Source organism: Maylandia zebra, linkage group LG17 (genome assembly GCF_041146795.1).
Source record: "Maylandia zebra isolate NMK-2024a linkage group LG17, Mzebra_GT3a, whole genome shotgun sequence".
NCBI classification, from domain to species: domain Eukaryota; kingdom Metazoa; phylum Chordata; class Actinopteri; order Cichliformes; family Cichlidae; genus Maylandia; species Maylandia zebra.
The window spans coordinates 14775840-14796666 of record NC_135183.1 but is presented as its reverse complement, the minus strand read 5'-3'; the positions used below and the strand labels follow the sequence as shown (position 1 = coordinate 14796666).

Below are 20827 nucleotides of genomic sequence, written 5' to 3'. Positions count from 1 at the left end.
AACGGTGTTCTAGTACTGTATTTATGGTGTTTAAATAGCTTTGTGTCGAGAGGAACTGGGGCTTGAATGAGGCCACCTTGTAAGGAGTGACAACCTGGATTTTCTTAGATTAACTCTGTTTTCCACGTCACAGCGTTGTAGTGTCAGGTCGCAGACAGCTTTTTAGTGCTTTTATTTGTGAACAACAGTTAATCGGTTAATTGAACACACTGCTAAAATGGTTTTGAATTATTGATTTAAAAACGGATTTTCTAAATAACACCAATGTCTAGACAGTCAGACACTGCACACAGTGTTATACTCAAACAACTACAACATCATTTACTACTCGAGTATTTCCATGTAGAGATCAATAACTAATACTGACACCGTTGTAATGTTGACAAATACTAATGAAACCATGTTCTCCCTCAGCACCAGTTAACCAGTTTTTATGCGCTCATGTTCACCAGAAATCGAGAGCTGATAGTTTGTGAGGTTCAATGTTTTAAAGCTTCATCCTTAAATCAGACATTTACTCTTTCACTGTTATGTCTCATCATGGGAAATGACAGGGTAACAATGGTGCTGTATGGTTGTCCTTAGGTGTTTGTTTTTTTTTTTTGCCAAGCTGACAAACCGAAAACTGACAACTGCTCATTTGTTCATCTGGACACAGCAGCTCTGTCTGGGCTGGGTATATTTGTTGGAAGGGATGTTTACTCTCTGTAAATCTCTTTATGGCTAAGTGCCCACAGTTGGATACAAACCCTGTCGGCTGGACAGATTAAAAGCACAACCAGCTGCCATGAATTGCTAGACATGGACCCAAATGTAGACTAACCAGACTCACTGAACAAACTGAAAAAGCACCTTTATTTAAAAGGTGGATTATTAAAAACAACAGAGTCCATACAAAAAAAGAAACACAGGGAATTTAAACTGAATCCACAATACTAAACAACTGGCTGGGAGTATGTAGGATAATAGACAACGCAACAAAGGATGTGTGGAGCCTGGGGCTGTTTATATTAAATGACAAATTAGGGCTAATCAGGGGGATAGGGCACACCAGAGTGGAACAGGTAAGACAAATCAGGAAATACTGAGATAAAGGAAACAAAACAAAATAGTAGACAAAAGACTATCAAAATGAAACAGGAAGTAACACAAAACCCAGTGTTAATGACACCAGCAGTCCGAATCTGTGGCCCTTAGAGGCTGTAGTGTGTGTTTGCTCATTCTTTAATGGTACCAGTGCTGAAGCTAACATGTTAATTTGATTTGTGGTGCTGTAGGACATATAATTGGGTCATTACAATCAAAATCCTTTATCCGCTGAAAAGAAAGAATAATATCATGAAACACCATGCTTTTTTAGATATATTTATGAGTTGAAATTCTGGCCAAAGGTCAGTCATCTTTTAAAGCGATAAATATCTGGAGCTTTCTTTGAGACTATTAGGCAATTGGGTTTTAAAATGAACCATCATGGCTCAAAAGGTTGCTGAAAGGAACATTGTAGGCTTATAATGACACTGGAAGAAGTGTCAGGGTGGCCACTGAAAGGAAAGCATTTTAACAGCAAAGTTGTTTGTTGAAGTACATACTGGAATAAAGATGCGCGTTTTTTTTTCCACCATCAGAAAAATACAGAAGTTGAAGTTAAACTGGTGAAATAATAGCTCACAAACGATATCTAACAACAGTAACTTTGGTCTGTCTACAATCTGGTTTATTACTGTCAAATGTTAGATTTTGGGATAATGATGATGATTTTACATTTTTATATTTATTGACATTTGTGAAGTTCTTTTTGGTATAGCAGTTTATCATGATTATGATTATTGTTATTATTATTATTATTATTATTATTAGTAGTAGTAGTAGTGGTGGTGGTGGTGGTGGTACAAGTAACATATCGGTCTTTAAATGTAACTGAATAGATGTAATGCAAAAGTGTATGAATAGTATTAAAACTAAAAATTTCCAGACAAATAGATGGATAGACTTGTCAACATCTTTAAGACTTTTCTTTGTAGGAACCTCAAAAACACACCAAAGGTTTGTGTGAGCAGTGTCCTTTTTCTGGCTTGTCCTTGAAACTTGTGAGGACACGTGTTCTCTTATTAGCTTCCCAGTCAGATAAGATATATAGCCTGAGGTCAGCAGTCGGCCTTTCATCAGGCCACTGTCAGCCTGACACTGTGAAGTAGTGTGATCTTTCAAACCCAAACACAGAGCACAGGTCACCTACTTGACTGCTGGGTTAGAGATAGTAAAAGAAAATGTGGTCGGGGTGAAAGGTCAAACAGATAGCTGTCATGTTAAGCTTAGTGGATCGAATCGGATCGGTATTCTATTCGCTGTCTTCTGGTGTCTCTGTGTTGTTTTCTAGGGTGAATATGTAGGAGTTGGTGAGCTATAGCCATTAATACAGCTGTCTTAAGTCTCTGCTTCAATAATACCAGCAAGGCCTTGTTGGTTTGCTGTACATATGGTTGTGGTAAAATGTGTGTATAACTTTCGGTGGGTTAAGTTTAACTGCACAATAAAAGTGCGTCTGCTCTTTTTGTTTGTGTTTATTATGAACATGTTTTATTTATCGCTCCACAGCTGTTGGGCTATAGGGTTGAGCTTGCCTCTACCCTGATCAGTGTAACACATAATGCAAATTCTGTCTGTGTAGAATGACTATTTTGCCCCGTGTGCATGTGTTCTGTTGTCATTTGAGAAACAGGATTAGTTCTGCCATTCAGAACTCCAACAGCAGCAGACTGAAACAAAAGCCTGTCTGTCTCTGATTATGTCTTAAATTAAGAATCTTTATCATGGCTCTGTGCTGACATCAGCCTGTCTGAGCTCTAGGAAAGCAGCTCATATCAGCTGGTATCAGCTTCCATTCAAAATTGCTGTCGCATGAATTTAAAGACTGTTCTTCACCATAAGCTCTTCTTGTTCAGAAAAGACGGTATGGTGAAATTATATACCAGCTGGTTTCCTCTCGTAGGTTCAGCATCGAATAATTCAAAAGACAGAGAGCAAAACAATAGGTGGGTAATTTTGTAAGTTTCAATCCTATAAATTCCCCCAAATCACACCAACCGAGATCACAAAACCTTCTGTAGGCAGAATTATGACTGTAAAATATTTTTATGAATTATTTATAACTTTAAGTTACTCAATGTAAAATGTCTGTAAACCCAGAGTGACAACACACTGCAAACGCAGACAGTCTTTAAAAAGTACTGACTCACACTTATTTTGTATCTCAATGTCTTTTAAAAGGAAAGAATCACATCTAAAAACAGCCGTTATCATGATTCTTCTTAATCTCCACCCAGAAGATGTAAATTACACGAACAGATACCAGCTCCATGTGCATGAAGACACTTGTAAAGACAATGCATGCTAGTAAAGGTTTCTTGGATCTCTATGAAGGCTATTTTTAGTCATTACGTATTTTTTACTGTTGGCAATGTACACTAATATTTTTGGTACTCATTCATAGTCATTATTTATATGTAACAGGCCAAAACAATGTTGGTGGAATCTTTGTCCACCAAAGAGTTTTTAGTCAGAGGAGTACATGAGTTTTCAGAATTGTGATTTAATCCAGAAAACTCGTTATATCTCTGCTTTTGTCGTCAAATTCTTTTTTCTTTTGTCTCTTTACACGGTTTGACGATTTGTTTACTTTAAGGATACTTTATATACTTTGTTGGAGTCATTTCTGCATAATGCACAATTTGGGGGCACATAATGGTGCTTAAGAACAATCTGGCAAGAGTTCAGTGTCTCATATAAATGAACGCTGCTACCTACAGTTGGGATTAATACAGGATTTTTTTTCTTTTTTCTTCAGATTAGCTATACATTTTCTCTTATTTGCTTCTGTTGATTGTTCTGACTCGCTTGCTTTTACTGTTTTTTTAATCATACACTATGATGGTTGTGCCTCTCAAATCGATGGAGAGAATCTGTTGTTGCTTTCCTTTCCCAGCTGTGGATAATTTTACTTTTTGGCCAAAGAACAATCTCAAACTGAAATGTGTTGAGCAACTCTAGATAGGTGAGAATGTGAAACTGAGATTAAACAAATCAAGCAAAGGGAGATCAGGCTAATGGAGAGAAAAATCCAGCCAATTAAAAGTAAACAGACAAATCTCCTTTATGGATTAGGAGTTCTTAAGGGTGTTGGTTTCACTGGGAACAGAACAGTCTTACAAGAGCACCTCTGAGAGTGCTTGTGTGTTCTGCAATGGCTCGTCTGCAGGCTAATGAAAAAGCAGACAGGGACAGGAGGTCTCTGGCATGCAGGCGCTCGGTCAGCTGGTACGGTTTGAGGTTGAATTTGATCAAGGAGACCAATGAGGCAGCTTCACAGGTCAGCCAGGTATGATTCAGACATCTAGGATATTTTCCATGATGCTAATATGCCAGTGTTGAATAGCTACAACTCAGTGCCATTATTACGTGTGTGATATAAATATTAGAATATCCTTCCACTTGCTTTTTTCCTGAATGAAGTTAAAGCAGATAACCCTCTTAGTGCCAACTAACACTGACGTGTTATTGCTGGTTGTAGCGGCTTATTTTAATTCTTTCATTTAAAACATACTAGCAACAAACAAACTTACAGGTACAAAGATGGAAATGATTTGTAATGAATTTCAGCTGAACAAGAGTTGCTTCAAGTAGTTCGGGCATAAAAGCTTCAAGCAAATCTTGTATATGTTCTATACACTAATCACATTTTGTCTGAAAAGAACTATTTTGTAAAGCAACAATGTCCACCTGTCAACTATAATACAACATTTCCCTTTGACCAAAAAAACTTTGATAAATTAATTGATAGGGTTGAAGTCATATGATTTCAGTTAGTTAATATGAAATAAGTTCTTGATTTCCATCCTGAGGTCTGAGGAAATTTACAAGGTTTTTACACCAGTTTGTTGTTATCCAAGCACACATCAATTCCACTGGAATTATAGTAACATTTCGTCCCCGCTGTTGTTGATTTCCCCTCTCAGAATCTTTTTTATTCTTATGTTTTTCTGCTCTTGGTGGTAAATCGATATTGTACTCCTTTTAAGCAGAGCAGTAACTTGTGACCTTGCCTCACTGTGCTGTTGAAATCACTGCAGCTGCTATTTATCAGAAGCCCAGAAAATCAGACTGCAGCTGCTCCACGCTATCTGACAATCCTCAGAGCTGCTAATAGACTGCTCTGTGAGAAATCGAGTTCTGCCAGCTTCCTGTTGGTCTATCAATAAACCAGATATTCAGAGAAAGACATGTGGCAAAGAACATTTAATGCTGTGAGCATTTCATTTGTTATCAATGATGATACATTGTCCCATACTTAAATTACTATGGCAAATAAAGCAGACACATCTTAAATAATTTTCCTGGTTTGGACACCAAACAGAAAGCTCTCTGTGGACATGCATAAATTGCCACATAAATCTCCCAATTTAAGTTCTTGAGTGTTACAGTTAACAACTGATTGACATCATAATTATCAGTCATGCCCTGCAGTCGTGCTAGTTCCAAAACTCGTATCGGGAATTCTAAAATGTGACTTTAAATGAACCTTGATAGCTGCTTCCGGAACCTCCGGAGTTAAATGCCATGATGGTCATTAGCTAATGGGGCTATGTGCCAAGTAAGAAAAAGATTGCTTTAAAACTTAAAAATTCGTATGTTAGTTTCTGTTATAAGATGTTTCTGGGAAAAAAGATTATTGAATTGGACGACATGATGGGACTTTTTCCCCCCACATAATGTCAAAACAACACAAAACAACCTATATATATATATACAGAAACATATTAATTAATTACTTAAAATTAATTTAAAATCACAATTAACTTAAAGTTAGTAAGAATCTAAGATTATCAACCTTCTGTCTACATTGTAATGCAGTCTATTGTGTTGCATATAGTCTGTTCCTTACCTTCATTGTTCATCAACCACTGTGGTTTTCTCGCCTTTACCGTTCTCCTCCTCCTCCTCCTCCTCCTCCTCCATGCCCTTCATCTTCCTTTTATCTGTCGTCCTGCGGGCATACACCTCTCAACATGATAAAAGCCAATGCCTGGAGGGTGGCAAGCCTGCTGCCATTCTGGTGTTGAAGTGCAACGACGGCACAGGGAGACAAGTGGGTGGGGAGGGGGGGGGGGGGAAAGAAATTGAAAGAGATGTAGAGCACTGTTTGACTTCTTGTCTCATCCACAATCTCAGTTATGGAAGAGAAGGGAGCACAGTTCCATTTCTTTTGTTTGTGTCTAGAAAAAAAACATCAGACATGCTAAACTCTTAATATTTGAACAAAAGTGATTGGGTGTCAGGCACTTTGGGTCTCTCACCTCCCTAGCGGAGTGTGACTCATTAGCTGTCTGGCTTTTCTTTTCCCAACTTTACTAAAGTGAGGTTGTGTTTTATCCAACACTAAACTGCAATCTGTGCCGATCATTATATGTAAGCCATGGAATTTGCTGTGCAGTATAGCAGAGGAATTCTGTTTCAGATGAAACATTATCACATTATTTGGGTAGATTTTATTTAAAGTATTCCTTATTTGCCACAGTAACAAACTAATAAAGGTTATCTTATCTTAACCTCTTAGCACAGCTTGAACATTTCATTTATATTAATAACATGTTCATACGATTTTAGGTGCACTAGTGTCCTTTCTTTAAGGCATGTTTGACCTGTATTGGTGCTCCGTCTCAGTTGGTTATGCTGCCATTTTAACCTTCGTGAATTTTCTTTTTGCAAAGTAGTTTTTTTCCCCCTTCTCATATTTGTTTATGTAACCTCTGTGTTTTAGAATGCACCACAAATCTGGTATTTAATTACCCATGGCACATTGTGTCAGGCCAGCAGAAATACCCTGTTAGTCCCTGGGGTTGTGAGAGCAGATGGTGTTTGTGGACAATCAGCTGTTATTCCAACAGCTGATGCAGTTGTAATGATACCAGAAGGTCGACAGGGAAATTATTCCCAGACTTAGATATCTGGTGTGGAAGTTTCTCATCGCTGTCTTAATCAGATGTCTCCTTCTTGTCAAGTGTGGGTGGATTCAGATTTCAGCACACAGAGGCTTCTTGTCAGAAAATAATGTTGAATGCAAGGATTTGTGTACATGGGTGGTTAGGGAATGTGAATAGGTGGAAGCTTGTGGCATTGTTGAAGCTTTTTCTGTCTGAATTCCAGTCAGAAAGCTGTCACGTTCTCTTATATCTGCCAACCTCTGCTGTTTATTATAATCCTGTGTGCAGACGTAATACAGGAAAGCCTGAACAGACACAGACATACAACAAAAGGCCACACTGCCTCTGTCTAGAGTCAAACTCACAGCCTTGGACTTGATTAGCATCTGAACATAAAAGGCATGTATCGCAAACACAGACACACATCAGCTCTTCTCCTACAAGAAATGCTACACTAATGTCTCTTTTGTTGACACTTCAAGGACACTGACTGACTTGTAGAGTGTGATAAACTGACAGGGACAGAACAAACACACAGTGCTTAAATAAGTCCAGCATCAGTCATCAAACCCATTCACTGTCACTTACATGTCAGATTGATCCATCCGAGGAACATCAGACTTCCTGAAGGAACAATGCAGAGCACTTTTCCATCTGGAGATGGGTCTTTATCAAGACGCTTCTGTAAAGAGTTTACCCCTTATTCCATCCATTCATCCATCCATCCATCCCCACCTCCATCCCTCTGAGCTGCTTTTCTAGCTCAGGTTCACACTGAGGCTGGCACCTATTGTATCTATAATTTTAGTAATTAAATAATTAAATATCAATATTTAGTATTTATCAGTGTTTTTAAAGACATCTAATTATATACGATAAATTACTTGAAGTACTGCACATGGCTATATTACTGTACTACCATGAGACACATAGATAGCAGTTTTAATACTGACATTTCTATCAAATTTATACATAGTAGCTTTAATGTGTTGAATATGGCTCAGAGTTTACAGTTTGAGGCTACTTTGCGTCATGGAAAAATAAAAGCCCACTAATGAGGCACTGGGAGTACACATCAGCCCCAGCATCTGGATGTGAGAGCACACATTTCAAATATATACAAATAAAGAGTCGTAGGTATTTAGTATGTTTTGCTAACCCTCTGCTGAAGGTTTTGGGTTTTTTTCTTTTTCCTCTGTTATATTTTGATGAGAAGAAGCACCACTGCATTGCATTCTTTTCCTTCAAACATGCATATATCTGAATACTTGGAAATGGTAAGAGAAAGAGAATGAGCTCTGGCTTTGGACATTACTGCTAGTTGAGCAAACAGCTCATATAAATATAGCTTGAGACCACCGGGATCCTTTACCAAACTGAAGTGCTCTTTAGGAGATTCTGGGTCCTCTAGCACAAAAAAGTACAAGTTTGTAATAAGTGTGTTTGCATACAAATACCTTATACAGCATCCTCAGATGTGATATATGTATGCACATGTAGGCATCATATCCTGGTAGTTAGTCATTAAAAATGCAAAATACAGTTTTAAAACAATGTTGTCTTCTGGTTGCCAGCCTATGGACTGAGTTTTATTAGAAGTACAGTCCAAGACTGGTAGGCTAATTGCACTCAGCATCATCAGCATCCATTACTTACAAGTTGCAACAAAAGCTCAGTTTCTAGCACAACACAGACTCCAAAATTGGCTCGTTATAATGCTGATAAAGCAAAAAGTAATGTGGTTTCATATAGAATTTTGTTAGTGACTTTCATATACTGTTCTTGCACAGCGTGCATGACATGCTTGCTATATTGTATGCCGTACATACAATATAGCAATAAAACAGTGCAGGGCAGTGTGACATGACACCATGACTATGGTCAACGTCATTAATCATAGCCATTAAAAACAACTGGGGTTTTTTGAAGCTTCTTTAAATTTCATTCTTACTCTCCAAACTAAACCCAAAGTGAGTTCATGATTTAGCCCATAGGGTAACTGTTAGGTTAGGGTAACTGCATATATATGGGTGAATAGCCATGTTTCTGATGTTCCAGATAAATGCTATGTTGGGAATATGATTAAAATCAGAAGCGTTCATGTACAAATACTAAGTTTTGAGCTCCCTGTATGAACTGGACTTTTTCTTAAACTTTTAGATGTGTTGTGTAGCTGAATATGTAGCAGCCATGTGTTATACTTTAAGAGCCCGTTTGGGGATCAGGGCTTGTATAAATGTTCATTGAGCAGATATTGTAACACCACATTCAGCCCCAAGAACAGGTTAAACTGAGCTTAGTAGCCTTAGCTGGACTTTGACAGTTGGCTGGGTCTCTTGTTGTTTGTTCTGGAAGAAGAAGAGGATGGAATGAGGGAAAGCAGGAAGGAGAAGCTGAAACTATGAACACAAATTCTATTGTTTGTTTTTGATACCTACAAGCAAGATTTTTTATTTTTTGTTCTCTAAATCTCCCTTCTTCTGCTTTGCTTTCAGACTTTTTTAAGTCTTTGTTTTGTAAGTGGCACTTTGTTCCTTTTTACAAATTGAAAGAAACAAAAAATAATAGATATAAGTCACCCTCGGTCTGGAGATCTGGAGCATAGATGCTTTTGAGAAAGGTGGGGAATCTACTTGGGAGGAACTTGTTAATGATCTAAAGGCAGTTGTGACCACAGTAACCACTGACGCACTATGCCTCAATAGACTGATACCTTGTGGCACCCACAAGGTCCCTGCACAAGAAGGCACATGTACAGGCCTGTCTTATGTTGACAATGAATATATTAATTATTTATAAAAGAGTTGGGAGAAAGTAATGTGGTCAGACGAAAACAAAATCAAGTTCCTTATCATTACTCAACTTGCCATGTTTGGAGGAAGAAAATTGCTGTATGTGAACCAAAGAGCTTTGAGATTGTTTACCTACTGAAAAGCAGGACAACGTCACCACGTTGAGGGGCCAAGCGATGGAGCCCTATACTGTAAAATCTTGGATGAAAACCTCTTTCCCTCAGCCAGAAAACTAACCATGGGTCACATATGGGTCTTCCAGCATGATAATGACCCAAGACATACCATCAAAGCTACAAAGGAATGACTAAAGAAGAAGCACATTAAGGCCTTGCAATAGCCTAACTTTTAGCTGACCTACTAGTCTCCTGTAGAAAATCTGTGGAGTAAGCTGAAGCTTCATGTTGCCAAATGGTAGTTTGTAAAGTTCTCTGCAAAGTTCTAAGTCAGGGGTGTCGAACGCCAGGCCTCGAGGGCCGGTGTCCTGCAGGTTTTAGATAATACCCTGGGTCAACACACCTGAATCAAATGATTAGTTCATTACCAGGCTTCTGGAGAACATCAAGACGTGTTGAGGAGGTCATTTAGCCATTTAAATCAGCTGTGTTGGATCAAGGACACATCTAAAACCTGCAGGACACCGGCCCTCGAGGCCTGGAGTTCGACACCTGTGTTCTAAGTCATGATTTTCTTGGAAATTCAGGAGGGGATCAAATCATTATTTCTCCCACTGAATATGAACAAAATGCTGATTGTATAGACCTCATCTCATCTGCCTACACATATGTAAACCCTGAAGCACTCCCCTTTCTCCTCCTCCGACTCGTTGAGTCAATCTACATGGCTGCATTTAGCCAGCAGGCAGTAAACTTCAAGGAGTGTGAAATTGAATGTCTAGACACCACACTGTTCCTGCTTGTAAGACACAGCATCAGTTCCATTGCCTTAGGACGGTTTCTTTTCTTACACGAAATACTGAGCAACATTCAGACTTTGTGTGGCATGTAGAAAACAATAAACATTTATTTACATTTTGATTTATAAGAAACTTACACCTTCAGACAAACTTCTTTAAAGTGGTCTTTTTAACATTGGGCTCTTCCTCCTTAATTGCCTTTAGCTATACCTAATATTTTTCTAATTCCTTCACAGATCATTGGGTTTTCCTGGAAAACCCCTGGGTATGAAACGCATCAGATCTCAATGGGGAAAAATCATGCTGGATATCTATACTGATATACTATACTGGGTAATGTGTTAGGAACAAGAAAATAAATATTATCAACCTAAAGAGGGCTGAATTCAAAGACACCCTAGAAGAAAATAATATGGCAGGGTAGTCCGGGCTCCATGGTGCCAGGCAGTGAGCACAGGGCTGACTAGACATCAGTCCACCCTCATGAAGTGTGTTTCTGATTGTTTGGTCAGAGATTTACACCTGCTGTAGGTCATTTTGTTGGGCTGTGGTAGTGCTCATCCTTTTCCTCCTTGCACTGGTATCTTGCAGAGGCAGATACCAGTCCTGATAGTTTAAGGACCTGCCACAACCCTGTCCAGCTCTCCTATAGTAACTAAAAGTCTCCTGGAACCTCCTCCATGCAGGAGACGCAACAATCCTTCTGGAAATACCACATATTGATGTGCCATCCTGGAGAAGTTGGACTGTCTATGCAACCTAAGTAGGGCACAGATATCACCTCATGCTAGCAGTAGTGAAACTAATGTTATGGCTGTAGCTCAGGAGGTAAGGTAGGAGGTAGGGCAGCTCAGCTACTAATTGCAAGGTTGGTGGTTCGATCTCTTGGTGCTCTAGTCTGCATTCCAGATATCCTTTGGCAATATACTAACCTCAAGATGTTCTCTGATGCATCCATTGGAGTATGAATGTGTGTGATGTTAGATAGAAAGCACTCCCATAAGGAAAAAACAGCTAGCTATCTTAAGAATTATATGTATTTGTTCTGAAATCAAAGCTAGCTGCTTTTAGCTGCTTTGCTTAATTGGATTTATAGATTCATACTCCCAAATGAGGGGAATCTAACTGGTGATGATAATTACTGAAGTCCTTAGTGGCTGAGTGCTCTCAAGTGTGCACTGATATTTGCTCATTCTTCAACCCCAATACTTATGCTTTCTTTACACCCTGACCCCTCACACACTGTAAGCAGATCAGCTGTAACAATGAGGACGACCTGTGAGCGGGGTTGCCAGAGAGCATATTGGAGGAAGAGAAGGGGGATGGTGAGGCAGAGAAAGAATGCTCGTGCAGACAGATCACATGTCACTCTTTCTTATTTCTGGTTCCCCTCCTGGGAATCATTTCCCTCTTTAGCTGCCCATCAAACTGTTCTTTGTCTCACTTTTTCAGTCTCATCTCACTATCTAATCGTTAGTCTCTCTCCTTCTGTGCCACTCTGTTCATTGTCATTTTCTTCCATTTTAATGAATCCCATTAAAGTCTTCATCAGTTCATTTTTTGTCCCGCTCTCTTGCTTCAGAATTTCATCATCCACCTTTTTGCACTTCCATCTCTTTGATCTGTCACTAGTCTTATTTGTTAGACTAGTGACTTATTTGTTGCGCCAAATCACAACAACCGTCGCCTCAAGGCGCTTTATATTGTAAGGTATATCCTACAATAATACATACAGAGAAAAACCCAATCATATGACCCCCCTGTGAGCAAGCACTTTGGCGACAGTGGGAAGGAAAAACTCCTTTTAACAGGAAGAAACCTCTGGCAGAACCAGGAAGAACTGTTTTGCGTGGTGCTTGGCATTTTATCTTATCATTGTGGTAAACAGCTGATTTGCCCTCTGGCCTGCAGTGCTTTTTAAAAATTCTTTATTTAGTGGAGACTCAAACAAAATTCCGTTGTGTATTCTAATTTTGCCGACACTGAAGTAACTTAAGGAGGACTTCTGTTGAACATGAAAGCAAATGGAGAACGTGACACATTTAGGGGTGTGATGAATACCGAAATGAAAGAAATTTAGCTTTGTAAAAAAACAAAGACAAATATGTAGCGATGTTCTTCCGAAAATTTTCTTTGACACATAAAGACAAACCTGACATGTTTTCTGGTAAGTGTTGAGGTTATTGTGTTACTAACGTTGTATTTGTGGCTTTTGCGGTGTGAGTTGGTGCCTTGGCTCTGTTACCCTCAGTGCAGGTGTTGTATTTTATGAAAATGTAATAATTTAGAGCTTGAAAAACAGTTTCAGCCTGTACCATGGGTGTTGATCTGGTTGTGACAGCAGAGTGTTACTCTTCGTATATATATTGTATGATAGGCAAGAGTGAGTTTGCAGCAGAAAGACATAAATTGAAGTAGTTTTCAGCCAAATGAAGATGAAATTGCAGGCTGAGCAGCAGAGCACACTTGTCCAGGTTCTTCATAATGAAGTGAAACTGTAGACGTGAGCGAGGCCAGATCAGAGGGATGACAAGAGTAACAGACACAAGGTACATATGGAACACTTTATTTGTGTAACATGCGCTTGAGCACAGCCTGCTGCTTTAATGTATTCATACAAAGCAGAGAGAGGTTCGCACCAACATCATCTGAGTGCCCTGCTCAAATCTGGGTCACACACATCATAGCGAGGCAGCCTCACCTCCTTTTCAAAAACCACTTTTCACATTTTTGTGAAGCTGCTGCCTCCGTGCGCGTGGCTATGTCGGTTCTGTTATCACAAACAAGCTGCTGAGCTGCGTCAGATCGTGTGTGCATGCAGGAGAAGACAGAGGTAAAATCTCACCTATGTCAGTCAGGAAGAATTCCCATTACGCCGAGTCAACATCTGGACCTGTAGTGTCCAAACTGCCTGCAGGAAGAGACGCTCATCCAAGTCATCAATTTAAAAACATGTTTACGAGAAAGCTGTTAATGAGCTGCTTTGATTATATAGGTAACCCAGTGAGATGATCTATGCATGCCAACAAGTCTTTGATTTTTTTTATGTATCGTATACAATCTGGGCTTTATCTGCCTAAAATGGGGTGTAGGCTGGATAACTGTGTAAGAAAAAGACCTCTACTTGCTGTAAATAAAGCTTCAAGAGCTTTATAATGGCTTCTGCTTTATAATTTCATTATAATCAAAAGGTTTTATCAAACCATGTCACATACTGTTATAGATTGTTGGTTTAGGTCAAAGCCTTTATCTTTCTTTTTTCCCCTGTAAAAACAGATGTGGATAAGAAAACTTGAGGCCTACATACTTTGACGTCCTGTTAAGCATATGTCCATGTTTCTGTCTTTTTCTTTCTCTCGCACAGACACACAAACACACACTCTCAAATTCTGTGAATGCTGAATACGCAGTCCCAGTGCGGAGCAGCTCAGCTCAGCATGTTGAAACAGACACCAGACATCTCTTTGTTTTAATTGTTGTAGGGAAGCTTGTTTCCCATCCACCTGCCAATCTCTCTCTCTCTCATTCTCTCACTCTTTTTCTCTTTCTTTTTCAGGCATAGACACACACACACACACACACACACACACATATGCACGCAACCCTTCCTCTCCCCTCCACTCTGCCACTCCCACTCTGTATTATCTGCAGATAAAAACCCTTCCAGTGAAGCATTGCAGATTCTATTTAAATGTGTAAATTCCAATTAGGATTAGCTTGTTTTCACTCCTGGTTCTGATAGTGACTTTAGCATCTCGCTGGAGGAAGCGATGGCTTACTGGAACTTACGATGAGCTGATGGAGCCAGATACGCGCTTTTCTCTCTCTGTGTGTGTGTGTGTGTGTGTGTGTGTGTGTGTGTGTGTGTGTGTGTGTGGGGGGGGGGGTTGGTAGGTGCGTGATGTTGTTCGTGGATAAAAATAATTAGCAGTTTGTCTTCTCTGTGCAGGGGACAAGTACCAACATGCTTTCTAGATAACTGTACACTTCTGGACATCCGTTTGAGAGACCCCACAGCTGCATGAAGGCACATCCAGCAGTGTCACAGGAAGTGTGGAGAGCAATCTGATGAATGAATGGTGCAGCTGTAAGGAAACAGTAGCTGTAGAAATAGACGAGTTGATGTCCACTCGAATGCCAAATTAGAGCAGACAATAAATACCCTTGCTGTTCTTCTTCTTGGACATAATTTCTACTGTAATTTGGTTCTTGTTAATGAAGAGGCATCAGCCCTCTCTCTCATGTACCAGCCTGATGTAAGATATAGATGTGTAATAGTACAGAAATTCATGGTCCATGAATGCAGCAGTTACTTAAAAAAAAAAAAAAAAAAAAAATATGGCCATAATTTTTAGTGTGACAGCTAAAGCACGTCAATCATTCTGACATAAATGAAATAAATGTAGTAAAATATGGTTAGACAAGTGAAGTAGAAGCTGTTAGAAAAGCTTCAACTTAAATAAACAGACAAAGCTTTTGCTGTCTTGCGGGTTTGAATCTCCTAGCTTTGCAGCTTTAAGAATACACATAAGACACAATTGCTGCATTTAAAAAAAAAAAAAAGAAAAGAAAAGAAAAAAAAGCAGTGTCCTCTGCTTTTTGGGAAACATCATCCATCTCCAGATTTGGTGGGGAACCATTTAGTGTGTCAATATATTGATGTTTAAGAATTAAAAAAGCATGGAAAACCCTGTAGCTTTTGAGGCTAACTCTGCTAGCATGTTATAGCTTACGTTGCACAGCCAAACCGTTGCAGGTAGATGTAGTATTGTCTATTTTTTCAGGAGCACTTGAACATCAACATAAATAGTCCTTTGACAGTTTGGTTCTCAGGACATGCTGACCATAAGATTTTGTACTGAACTCACTGTGCTATACTGGACGGTCAGCGGTGAATGCCTTTAGCTCAGTCTACACTACACTACACATATATACTAACGTTAGCTTTCTGCCATCTGCCCATGGCTAAACTATGAGTGAAACTTGTTACAGATGCAGTATAAAATGGAGCACCTTAAAAATCCTCTGGAATTTAACCTTTTTGGGAGTTTTTTGCAACTTAACATTGTAGCACATTACAATCTTTTATACTTTGTATTGTTCATCTGATTAGCCACACGTTTTATTTAAAAATGCTCATTTGTTGCTAACTAAAAAAAAAAAAAAATTTGAAACAGTTGAAACTAACTGATGGAGGACATACAGTACTGAATACTGCTTTTAGAAAGTAGTGATTAGAAAGGTCCGCCGTCACGTAAAGACTTTAACATTGGCTGGCCACAGCTGCGCTTTTAACTGAGAGGAGGCTGTAAAAGAAGAGTCCCACTTTGTATTCACTCAGTCATGTTAATCATTGAAAACACAAGCACACATTTAAAATGTCTGTAATGACACATTAGTGCACAAACACAGTAATTGGGTTCATTAGCATTAGTGTTGGGAGAGTTATATCTGTTCATTTGGGAGATTAAAAGGCATCCTAAATGGATGTCATCCCCCTGGTGACACTTACACAGACACTTTGCTTTCTGAGGAAGGGAGACTAGTTGTATTAATGTGTCAGTGTGTGTGGCCCAGGTAAATTATAACGCTTTCCATGGTACCCACACAGCCCCCTGTTAGAGTCTTACTGGTCCCGACGGGCCTTTTTCTGGAGCTCAGAGTGTCTCCTGTTGGCTGTAAAGCAGCAGCAGAGCAATCATTAGGACTCTGCTCATGTCCTCAAAATGGACCACATCGTTAGCTCATTCACTTAGTGCAACTTTATGTTGCTACCACTAAATACTGTATTTCACCTTAAAAGTACATTTTCCTGCTCTGATTTCCTATCGTTTTTTTCCCCATATATTTTCGTATGCTGTGTTTTCATTCTTAATTTCCCCGCGGTACTGTGGTATACCATTATTCAACGGCGGCATTGCTGCTTGGGATTGCAGAAGTAAATTAAATAATAATTCATTAGAAAACTCATTTAAAGTTTTTTTTATTATTATTATAGAAACATCCCCGTATTCATCTCAGATTTGTATTATATATGTATAAGTATTAGCATTTCATTAATACAGCCTACATTTTCTTACTCGCTTTCTCTTTAATTCAAATATGAAGTTTCTGTATACCTGTTGTCCTGATGCACATAGGTTAATATTGTGACCAGTTGTATTAGTGTATTTTATTAGGCCACGTACAGTAATGTTCAGTTTAATAAAAATGACCCTGTTAAAAGACAAAGAAAAAAATATTTAGTCAATAAGTGGCAAATGGATAGTCTGCCTTTATTTTGCTTTTTTTTTGTTTTGTTTAATAGATTTTTTTTTTAAATTTACCCATCAATCGTAATACCAGTGCAGAGTCCTGAAAAACATGACTTCCGCATTTTGCACTTCCGCATCCTTCCCAGAGTGATGACCTCATCGTTCTGTACCAGCACATGAGAAGAAAACAAATGTTACTGTAATTATCAGAGATTACTCAGCCAACTCAGCCTCAAGTCTTTAGACTTTAATTTGTGAAAATATGCCTTTGTAATGGTGCTGTATGTGGGATGACGTAATCGTTTACAAAGCCTTTCCTTGTCCGTGTCTGGATACTGCTAAGATTGATTTGTAACAGCTGTTTTCTCAAACCAAGGCCAAACCGAGTTAGTCACCAGAAGCTGAGCTGGATTGATTACACAATAATAAAATTAGGCTGCAGTGAGGTGACTGGTGTGGCCAACGATGCATTTAAGTTATTAATGCTGTTAATAATAAATGAAGTAATTTATCAGATTTTGACCAACAGACAAGTGATGGAAACATGTAGCATGTTGTTATTGTAATGAACGCGTCTCAGCTCACCATGTTCGTGCTCATGTCATTACCAAATAGTTTAGGCATCCGAAAGTGGGCTGTACTCAGGCCAGCACGCAGAAGGATACTGTGATACTGATCATACAGTAGATATACTGATCACTGCAGCATGTTCCATATGAATAGCAGCATTTTTATATACAGTGTGTGATTGACTAGAGATGTCCTTCACATTCACAGGTCACATGTGTATTACTCAGTGGCTTTAAAGCTTGTTTTAAAGACCTCCACATTGGCAGGAGGATTAACTGTAGTTAGCTGAAGAGCTTCAATCATTTCTGTTGATGGACAAATGGTGTAACGGACTACTTAAAGTACTTGAAATTAAGTTTGTGATTGATGTTGATTTCATTTAAAAGCTTTTAAAGACAGTAGATGTAAAATGAAACATTCAGTTTTGGCATCTTTTATCTTTTGTTTTAGCACATTGAGAGTGTGACTTCTCTGCCCTGTCTGTACTCTCCTCTTCGACTGGACAATTTTCACATGAAATATCAAGTTGGTAAACATCAGCGTGTTTCTAAGCCTCGGCTCTGTGTCTTGTTTGTGCACTGTGTGCCATCGTGGAGTCTCTTTGTTGTCACTGTTTTGTCATCAATATTCACTGTGTTGATAATGAATTCTGCCTGCTGGCTGCTGCTGCAGCTCTAATTGTCTCTGGTGGAGCTCAGCTCCCCTGCATCCTCCAGTTAATTGCATGTTTTTAGTTGAACTAAAACATGTTATTATGATCAGGCCCTTGGGTGGCACAGTTGTGTGCATGCAGTGCACATAAATTGGTTAGATGCAGACATTTTGCACATAGTCTACGCGCACTGTAACACACACTCAGAAGAAAAGCTATTCTCATGGGACTCTTTGGTACTAAAGACCTGTTTCTTGAATAAATGCTGCTGCTTTTGTGTCTGGGTGAGTGTTTGTTATCAGAGCTTGCAAGTATGATGATACCACCGAGCTAGTGTTTTGATTCGTAAGAAAACATGAAAAATGTTTTGTTTGCTTGTTTCACAGTCACATTTTTATTTTCATGTTTCTCAGAATTGAAATTCTCTTTTACAAAGACACCTGATTTAAATCTGGCCAATCTAATGTTTAGTGGCATCTTCTTGTGCACCTCTGGATAGTTTTTAGTACAGATCCCTCGATAGAAGCCCTTTTATGACTTGATTTTGATCCTTGGAAGTGCTCTCTGTACAATTTGAGAGCAAATTTGAGAGCACACATTCAAAGAGTTAAGAATGGGACTGGTTTCAGCTGAATCAGCTCACTCACTGCTACAGTACAAGCAGCAGGAGTGGTGCAGCAGAAAACAGCTGCCCAGTCCCATCTGACTGTGTGGTGATGGTCAGCCCTCCTGTCTATTAGGTGTTTGTTGGAGAATCTCGACTCTTTATCTCTCTCACCTGCTGACAGTGTGTCAGCTCAGCCCCAGTTGGCTGTAATGGGTTTGCTGTTGCTCCATTTCCTGAACTATCTATCACACACTTGGCAAATCACTATGAGGCTGCCATGAATACACCGATGATTGTTGACTACCACAGCTGTCTGGAATGGCAGAATCACAGACTACCAGTATGAGGTGCTTCTGGCACTAAGCTTTGCAAGTCCTAAGATGGGACCCAGATAGATTCATTAGTAAAATCAGTCAGTTAAAAATGTGTTTTACGGCTGACTCTGTGTTTGTCTCCTCTGAGTCTGCAATAATTAAATCAGAGCTCTGTGGGCCATGACTACATGTTTTAGTAATCTTCTTGTGGTTGAAGCACAAGAAAGTTGAAATGAAGTAGGCATTTGCTAACATATTGCTAAATGAAGCTGCAGAAGCTGTTGGGAACACAGAACCTTAGTGCTGGTGATACTGATATCATGTGAAAGTGGTGTAGATTCTTTATAGCCGCTTTCATTTCCTCTGTCATTTTAAATCACAAGTTGTGTTATTTGTGGAGATTATCATGCTAAAGTAAGTATACATAAACTTGTATTTTCTGCAAAAATGCAAACACATAAACTAATCCCACTGGCTTTTTTTTATCAAGTGCCACGATCCGTAAGACTTTTGGGAAAATATTCTGTGTTCGGACAAGATAAAATCTGAACTATGTGGAAAGTTCCCACTACATGTGGCACAAAACGAACACAACATTTTATAAAAAGAACATCACCTTAACAGTTCTGTCACTTAGGTAATAAGGCTTACACCTCTTTTCCCTTGTCAGGCTTCCCTCTGACTATTATTATCGATTATCATATATGAACAGCTGCAAAACACAGAAAACATACAATATAAAGCAATAAACCTTCAAACAAATGTTTCAGACGAACATCATTTCACATTACAGATCTCTGTGTAGGCGGATGGCTGATAAGAGCTTAAAGTACTTAAACACACAGACAGACCTCTTTTCCGTTTTCCTGTCGCTTTCCTCTCTGCTGTTAATGCAAACAGGAGAGTTAAAGTGAGGGGGTGAAGTACAAAACAGGTAGAGACTAATGTAATGGTAATAACATGAAGGTTGAGACGCTGAAGATGGATAACAAAGGTAGGGAAGAGTTTTTTAAGAATATGTAAATTTTATTTAATATTGTTTTTTGATTTTTTTCAGATTTTTGTTTGGTCAGAACCGATTAATCGGCCCCAATGAGACAACTGCATTCAGCAACAAGTGCGATCATAGATTAAAACATGCATCAATCCGGTTGTTCAGTGATGACGTGACGAATCCTACTTCCGGGTCTAAAGTAGTCTGCGTTTAATATGGCTTTTGTGTTGTTAACATGTTTAATGTTATGTATTTTCTTCTATTTGATCTCAAAAAGCTCCTAAAACAGTCAGCGACCACTGTTGACCTCCCTCGGCTTTTATTACCGCTAATCATTTATTTAAGCTCAGTTTTTAAAACCTTAGGGTGTAACTACAGCCCAGCCCATGCAGCAGTATATGAATGACTAACCTCGTATTGTGGATGGATTATCTCAGTTGTTCTCCTGGCTGAAGTTTGGTCCTTTTACAGCATCTTGCCATGCGATTACATTTGTTTCTGACCTCCGAGAACACTCACATTAACTTTTATCGAGTGGGAAAAAAGTTAGCTTGTTTATATTATGCTAACATAGCTGTGTCGCTAGCGGTCACGCAGCACATCATTATATACCAGCTAGCCCAACTTCAGTAACCCTACAAACGTCACTGCTGTTTAGTTTTCTGTCTTCATTTATGCTGGAAGTGATAACAGAGCTGTACGTTTTAATTTGTTTCCAAAACCCCGCAGTCAGGACATGCTATATTGTATT

The 20827-nt window shown here is 39.0% G+C and overlaps 1 protein-coding gene across 7 annotated transcripts in view; it reads left to right on the top strand.

The window, feature by feature from the left end:
* mast2 (microtubule associated serine/threonine kinase 2) overlaps positions 1-20827 on the top strand; it is a 140800-nt gene that overhangs the window by 47087 nt on the left and 72886 nt on the right. The window contains exon 1 of one of the 7 annotated variants that reach the window (XM_076876098.1): positions 4226-4375. The exons of the other annotated variants lie outside the window; for them this stretch is intronic. Within the exon in view, the coding sequence (XP_076732213.1) occupies positions 4241-4375 (135 nt within the window). The 5' untranslated portion in view covers positions 4226-4240. Of the gene's footprint in view, positions 1-4225; positions 4376-20827 lie in introns of those variants that run through there. 7 annotated transcript variants of the gene reach the window in all.